The 7,756-nt window shown below is 52.3% G+C and overlaps 1 protein-coding gene across 2 annotated transcripts; it reads right to left on the bottom strand.

Annotated features, from left to right (window-relative positions):
- Positions 1-904: 904 nt before the first annotated feature.
- On the bottom strand, positions 905-7,446 carry RGS16 (regulator of G protein signaling 16). Of its 2 annotated transcripts, none has more exons than XM_006048616.3 (6): positions 7,291-7,446; positions 6,341-6,552; positions 5,350-5,460; positions 4,532-4,596; positions 4,072-4,238; positions 905-2,808 (listed from the first exon to the last, which is right to left on the bottom strand). In XM_006048616.3, the coding sequence occupies exons 1-6, from the start codon at positions 7,291-7,293 to the stop codon at positions 2,587-2,589; spliced, it is 780 nt and encodes a 259-aa protein (XP_006048678.3). In that variant the 5' UTR covers positions 7,294-7,446; the 3' UTR covers positions 905-2,586. The 2 variants fall into 2 exon arrangements, with proteins under 2 accessions (XP_006048678.3, XP_044798688.1); XM_044942753.1 differs by having other exon boundaries at positions 6,341-6,576; positions 7,291-7,442.
- Between the last annotated feature and the right edge of the window lie 310 nt (positions 7,447-7,756).

Here is a 7,756-nt window from a genome sequence, read left to right as displayed (position 1 = left end):
AAAATGGCACAGAAGTGCCCCCCCTCCCCGCCCCAACCCCTGCAACTGATAATGTGTGGCTACTTGGCCAGAGGGAGCCACCCCTTGCTGTTCCAGGAACCGGGAACAGCTCATGCTGGGTCAGGTGGACAGAGGAGATGGGCTCTGCAATGACAGCTGAGCCGGGTCCAACTGTTACCAGCCAGGGTTCTTGGCCTTCCCCCATCAATAGAAATTAACTGGCAGCCAGACAATTCAGGCACGGCTCAACTGAGGCCGCTGCTGCAGCAGTGGGGAGCAAGAGCAGACAGCAGGTCCCCTCGCTTGCTCGCTCCCGGAGGAGCGGGAGCTGGTTCCTTTGGGAGGGGAGGGTGGAGTGTTGTTCAGGCTTAGGCAGGAGGGGTAGCCTAGGTGTTCTGTCCACCCCTTAGGTGGTGGTGTGTGCAGGGTGCCTGTGCAGTACCCTATTTTTGCTCTAGGCTGCTCAAAAGTGGCAGTTGTGTTTTTTGGTCTCTTTGTATCTTTTGGGTACGGAATTTGCACCAGCTGTGCATGCACACGGCTGAGTCCCACAGTTCCTTTGTATTTTGTTGCTGGAGGAGACGTGTATCCAGGTGCAAGCATTGCAGCCTTGCTGCAAAGCGTCCCAGGTCCCAGGCTAGGCTCACCGTCAACAGGACACAATAGCTTGACATGAGCTGGGCCGTCGCCAGCTGAAGGAAGTTACCATCCTGGAGGCCACCGTTAGAACCAGTCACCAGGCAAACTCAGGCCTTGGACGTGCACCTCTGCCCACACACCAGCAAGTTTCCCCGTGTGTCCTGTGACATTTCCGGAGACCAGCTCTTCCACAAGGCACCCCCTGCCCTGAGCACTTCCCTTCCCTCATCCCCTGACCATATGGTCCTTGCAGACAGGATCAATCTCGTGTTTGGGTTTTATTTTTATTTCACAATAAAATAACATGCTGCAATAGGAAAACGGGGGTTGAATAAGTACATCATTCACATTTAGGAAACCAGCTCCCGTGGTCAACAACAAATAAATATTTAAATGGCGAGGAGTTCCTGGCGGGCGCCAAGAGGTTCCCAGCACTTCAAGAGGTAGCATCTGCTGGACAGAGGCAGCCAGGCTACCAGCTCCTGTGGATTCTCCAGGAGAGGCAGACGCGCAAATGACAATAAATAATAATAGCAACAACACGACAACAGCAATAAAAAATAATGTGCCATGACCATTGTCACAAAACCAACAATATGTTAGGCTTAAATACTTTTCTCCTGGAGGAGCTCCTAGCGCAGAGAGAACAGTGTGGATTCCCTGGGGGCAAGAGGGGCTGCCTGGTTAATTCACCTCCCCAGCCCAGCCGGGGCAGAAGTCCCACCAGGGAATGGGTGTTTGGTGATGCCCTGGGGTGACAAGCAGGTTCTGATTCCCCCTAGACCTGCTCTTGCCAGCAGCCTCTCTCCGCCCCAGTTTCATTCCCAGCTTCTACAGGCTGTCCAAGTTCATCGAGGTCCCTGCCTCATTTCCATGGACACCCCAGTGAGTACACCCCCGCAATCCACAGGAAAGAAACACAAGGTTCCCTTTCCATCCTGGGGAATCTCTTTTTCCCTGTTCTTCTCCTCACAAAAATAAAATATTAGCTTGATTTAAACAGGACTTTCTGTAACTGCCATGAGGTTTGTCTCCCAGGAGCTCTTTCTCCCTCGTTCCACCCTGCCCAGCATAAGGGCTGGACTAAAGCTGCTCACCAAGAGGCCCCACGTCTTGCTCCAGGCAGCTCAGAGCTAAGAGGGGGCACATCCCAGCAAGAGGCTCTCAGCAGGTCCTGCTCACAGGTGGACCCAGCGGCACACACGGAGTCAGAGGCCCCCACAAGAGCCCACCAAGAGCACCAAGGTTCATTTTGCATGGGCAAGATGGCCTGTTTTCAGGCCTCTCTACTGATTTGGAGAGGGGCTTGAAAGCCAGTTTTTGAGGTAAATATCTCATTCGGGGCAAGCATCACATTGGTTCTCTGGCCTTGACAAGACTGCCAGGCTGGACACAGAAGTGTTGAGAAGTGCAAGCTAGGGGACCCCCCCCCACCACCACCTACCACCACCAGTAGCCCAGAGGCAGGTGAGAGGACAGGATGGGAAGACTCCACATTCATGGCTCCCTTCATGCCCAGGACAGTCTGGAAGTTAGGAAAACAGGTCAACCGCTCGACAAGCAAAACTGGCTAACCTGGTTGTCTTTCTCTCCCTCATTTTCAAGTTCCCCTTTATCCATGCATTTTCCAAAGCCCCCTGGGAATATCCCTTGTCCTGTTGAGAATCGCCAGAGCCAATGATGACTCTTGTACCATCATTCTTCCCCCCCTTGAAAGCCCCACACAACCCTTATCTTCAGCCCTGGTCCACAGGTCCTAGAAGTGGGATGACCCTCTCACGCATGGAATTCAGTCCCAAGGATCTGGAGGTGAGGGTGTCACCGGGTCAGCTTTTTCCTTCACTGTCCTCTCTTGCTTTGCAGAACCTGCCTCCCCCATGGGGACAGCACCTCGGGGGTGGGTGACTCAATCTCTCTGCCCGGCTGGCTCCTTCCAGGCCCTGAGGCTCAGGTGTGCGAGGGCTCAGCTGGGCTGCTGCTGGACGGGGAGGCAGAGGCGGCTGTGGCTTGCGTGGCCAGGTCCCGGTAAGCGGGGGACTTCAGGAAGCGCGGGTAGGAGTCCTTCTCCATCAGGGCTCGCACCTTCCGCTGCGCCGCGTCGAAGCACACGGCCGTGGCGGCCTGCAGGTTCGTCCTGGTCAGCTCCCTGGTCTCGTGGTCTATATTCACCTGTGGGAAGGAGGACAAGCACATGGGTGAATGGGGGAATCAGAGCCAGGTGAGGGGGCTGGGAGGACTGGCAGGGGGCAGTGGAAGGAGCACTGGATTCTGAACCAGGAACTGGGGCTCTGCTGAGTTGACCATCAATGGGCTTTTCAGCTCTGGGCCTGTCCTCCCTTCTACCCTCCTCTCTCTCAGAACAACCCAGGAGATGTTACGAATGGGTACAGATCCACCCTCTTTTCACCTGTTTCTCTGTGACAACCCAGGTTCAAGTCATTGCCACCTCTCTCCTAGGCTAGTGCCAGCACCTGCTATTGGGTCTCTCTCTCCTCCCCTGAACCCCAGGGTCTGTTCTCCACCTAGCAGCAAAGAGAGCCTTATAAAACACAAGTCTGTTGTTCCCCATCACTCCAAGAAAAGGCCGACACAGGTGCTGAGCCCACAAGGCTACCTGGGCCAGCACCCGGCCACCTGCCACCTGTGTGACATCACCTGCCACTCTCTCTCACTTCCTGCTCCACATGGGCCCACTTGCTGGCCTGTGATCACAAAGGCACTCTTTGATCTTTGTATTTTCTGTTTCCTGTGTCACATCCTCCAACCCTGTACCCTGGTACTCCCTCTCATAGCCTGCTTTCTTTTTATCAGAGCACAGATCACCCCCTGGAAATATTTATTTAATTGGTTATTGTCATCTTCTCTCACTGGGGTAGAGGCTTTGTGTTCACTGCCATATCCTTGACGACTATAAATGTGCCTTGCATGTAACTGGTGCCCAACATATCTTTATGGGAGATATAAAAATGCTCAGAAAATAAATACAAAATAAGATACAAAGGCAAGCCATTACTTCCTTCTCTCCAAGAGGTGGCGTCATATTCCTTATCAAACACGGTGGAGACCAGAGGGAAGGTTGAAAGGGTCACCAACCACAGACCTGAGTGACTGAGTCAGGTTATCCTAAGATGACCTGTCTCCGCAGTTGTTAAGTATTCTGAGTCTCTAAAAAGGGCTTAGTTTACAAAGGTGGGTGTCGACAGAAGCCAAAACCCCTGCCAACCCCTCCAGTCCCATTGTGACTCTGAGGGTAATGGTACCCAGGGGTGACCTGGAGCCTGGCTGTTTTGATCTCCAGCCTCCTGTGTCAGATAAGGCCACTCTGCTTCTAAACTTGGCCCTTCCCTTACTGGCCCCTGATCATCCCCAGTTCTCAGTGGGGAAGGAGCAGGCAGGGTCTGCAGGATCCCTGGAATGTGTCATGGCTCTGACCTCTTTGGGGGCTTCACTGCAGATGAACTCCTCAAAGATCCGGTGAGCCCGGGATCCCAGCTTGGTAGCGGACCGGAGCTTCTTGAACTCCTCACAGGCCAGCCAGAACTCCAGGTTCTCCTCGCTGAACTCTGTCTTCAGGAAGGCGTGGAAGGCGGCCACTCCATCTGGGGTTGCAGGGAGAGAGGAAGAGACAGGTCAGACAGCGGGGACAGCCAGCCGGGAATAAAAGAAGAAAAGACAGCAATTGTAGTTAATGGCTCTATTTTGGGGATGTAATTTTCTCAAACAAGGACCTGCCTTTGTATTCTGGATAGAGGCTGACACACTTGGGGATTATTATTACTATTACTATTATTTTGCCCATGTTCTCAGCATCCTCAGGCTGGCTCTGCGGCACATGGGTACCCATGTGCCACCCGTGTGCCATCCACAGACAGACACAACAGACACAACTCACTTTTACTGCTCAGCAGCAAGTCAAATGACTCTTTCCATCCCAGCACATCTTCTGAGAAGTTTTTGCTAAAAAAAAAGGGGGGGAGGGGGCAAGATTTTAATTTAAAAAACAACAACAAACTAATACACAGCACAAATCCTAGCCACAACTCTGAAGTTGTATAATTCACATGGAGGCTTGCTCAGTAAAATCACTGGAGCTGACTCTTCAAACTCCCCAACTTTTTGCTGAGGTTTAGGGAAATGGTTGTGTCTAGTAACCAGAAACCCAAGCAGGGACCTTCCGGCCCTCAGTAAATATCTAAGACTGTGTTTTTGCTGTCCAAAATTCCTCCGATTCCCCTCTCAATTTGTTTTGTACACTTTCTCAAGGAAATAAGGGTCTCCTGAATAGAGATTATGCCTACCCACAACCCCAGAGCCCAGCACAGCACCTGCCACAGTTGATGGTTAATATAACAGGGCTTCCCGGTAAACGGCATGCAAGTAGCAGCAGAGTCCAGTGGCCTTGGGCCTTGCCCTTGCCCTGGTCACACAAGCAATGGCATCTCCAGATGGGAGAATCTGGTATCTAGACATTCCAACCCTGGGTGTCTTCATTTGTTGGCGGACTTAGAAGGCTGGAGCCATCCACCTAGTCACCCATGAGCCAGCCAGCCACAGGAGACCAGCAAGAAGTTCCATTACAATCTCTAGGAAGAGGTCGCCAAGGTCCACAATGGTATGTCCTAATGTCTCCTAGTATTTTCCTTCTCAGGGCTCCCTTCCTAAATCTGGCTCCTTCCCTCTAGGGGCTCCAGGCTGGTCAGCGGGACTTACCCTTCTTTGCTGTGTTTATTGCCCCACTCGAGCTTGCCAACACTCCCGGTATCAGAGCCCAGTTCTGACTTATGAAGAAAGATCCCCAGCCGTGTCTTGAATTCTTTGGCTCTGGAAGGCAAAGCATGAGCTCGTGAGGATTCTCCCCTTGCTCAGCCAGGGCAGAGAGATCCACAAAGTCCCAGAAGAGCACAGGTTTGTGCCACCCAAATTCCAAGCCTGAGGGTTTCTGGGAACCCATAGCTGTTCCCAGGGCTTACACTTCACCTCTCTCATCAGTATCATGAGCCCAGAAACAATGAAAGCAATATTTGAGCCGTGACTTGACTGTCTTACAGTTTGGGGGTTTGCAGTATAGCACACATGGGCTTTTCCCCCACTTAAGTCACGCTTTTTGTGCCTGTTGACTTAGCAGAAGGTAATTCAGTACTCTCTAGGCTTGTCACAAATATTTTCGGAGCTGTGTGGAAGCTGATTTCTGCCTTCATCTTTACTTTTTCCTTCCCAGCCACCGACTCCAGCAAGGACTGGAGTGGGTGTATAGCTCCCTGGGAAGTGGGGACATCCCTCGCTGAGGGCCTGAAAAACAGTTTCCTGTATGTCCAGGATCAGAGGAGGCCATGCCCTTAGATCTGTAGCTCAGAATGAAAAGCAAGTGCTTAAGAAACTGGGGAAGACTCAGTTTTGCCTGGTGATGCCACCATAGTCTTCCTGCAGTAGAACTGCCACTTGGCAGAGGAAAGATGGGCAATGGCAGTCAACAGTGGTCCCCCTGCTTCCCTTGGCTTTGCCTTCTCGGTTCCCGTCACCCATCCTTCCCTGAGACTCTAAGAGAGGCATCTGAGAACGTGGAACCAATTTGACCTCTACCTCTGAAGTCATTTTCATCCTGTTCTCCAGACCACACAGGTCTGCAAGCTTTTCGCTTCACTCCCTAAGGTTGGTGGGACTTGTTCTTCTTTCCCCAGGCATCTGGAGAAGCTGCTCTTACCTCTCCAGGCAGGAGGTGGGGAAGGCGGCCAGGGTCCGACACATGGCTACGGATGCAGGGCAGCACGTCTTGGGGACGATGGTAGCGGGCTCCAGCGGGTACCGCAGAACGCGAACACAGAGGAGAGGCGGCCAGCGCCTGTCTGGGTTTACTACACTGGATTCGCGGAGCCAGCAGCTTTTATTCCCTTGTAGGGGCGGAGAGGCTGCGCGCTGCCGACCAATCGGAGAGCGGTACTGAGAGCGGGCGAAGGCGGAGGCGGGGCCTGAAGCTCGACGGGGCGGGGCGCCCGACCCAGGATGCGCCCTCGCCGGGTGCAACCTTCGCCCCGCGGGGGTGCTCACGGGGCTGCCCCCTCCTCCGAGCGGCCGCCGGCGTGGGGAGGGAGAAGCGGCAGAGAAGTGACACCGAGATGAGACGCGCGCACCCAGTTTAGTAGGGAAAAAAAAAAACAAAAACAAAAAACCGCCGGCCGCTAGTAAAAGCAGGAAATCAACTCAGAGATGCCAGGAGAATTTGCGTGGGGGTGGTGGATGCCGGGGAGTTGGGGGGTGGGGGGGTGGGGTTGGTACATCTGGTGTCGATCACAGCTCAAGCCTGAGCCTGTTCGGCCCTAACGACCCGAGCACACGGTGCAAGCCCGACCGCACAGCATCCTGGTTATACTGATAACTTCCATTTACTGTATTCTTACCCAGTTGGCCTCGGGTCAACCAAGTAAGCCCTTTGTCATCATCACCTCATTTTATAGATGGAGAAACTTGAGTCAGAACGTTAAAAAGACCCAAGATCAGAATTAGAAAGAACAGACAAAAAGTGTGTGTGTTTGTGGGGAGGTGGGTGCTGGCTTTATTGAGCATCTACTATGTACTTGTTACTAAGACTCAGGTTGAATGATTTGCTCAAAGTCACATAGTGAGTGTTCTCCCAGAATTCAAATATGAACTTACCATACTTTTTCTGCTAGTCCTCTTCAAATCCCAACACTTTGGTAACCAATGAATGATCCTGCCTTTAAGCCGTTGTTAGCTAGTTCAGAATCTTCATCTCTGAGATGCCGGTAATAAATGCCCTGCCTCTCTCCCCAGTTTCCCCCTTTCCTGATACTTCCCTTTGGGATTGCTATTAAGAGGCTGCACGTGAGGACTTCCCTGGTGGCTCAGTGGTAAAGAATCTACCTGCAATGCAATGCAAAAGAGGCTGCACCTGAGTGTAAGATCTAGATTTTTCAGTTTCAAATCTGGGCTCCTCCATTTACTGATGGGAGACCTTAGGCGAGCTTCTTAACCATTCCATGCCTCTGTTTCCTTGCCTCTAGAATAAATCATGCACTTATAGCATAAAGTTGTTGTGAGGACTAAATACATTTAATTCTTAGTTTGAATTCCCTAGGAAACAGGAAACTCGGTTCCTCTG

The sequence above is a fragment of the Bubalus bubalis genome, chromosome 5, assembly GCF_019923935.1.
Source record: "Bubalus bubalis isolate 160015118507 breed Murrah chromosome 5, NDDB_SH_1, whole genome shotgun sequence".
Taxonomy (NCBI): domain Eukaryota; kingdom Metazoa; phylum Chordata; class Mammalia; order Artiodactyla; family Bovidae; genus Bubalus; species Bubalus bubalis.
This window is presented reverse-complemented; position numbering and strand designations above follow the sequence as displayed.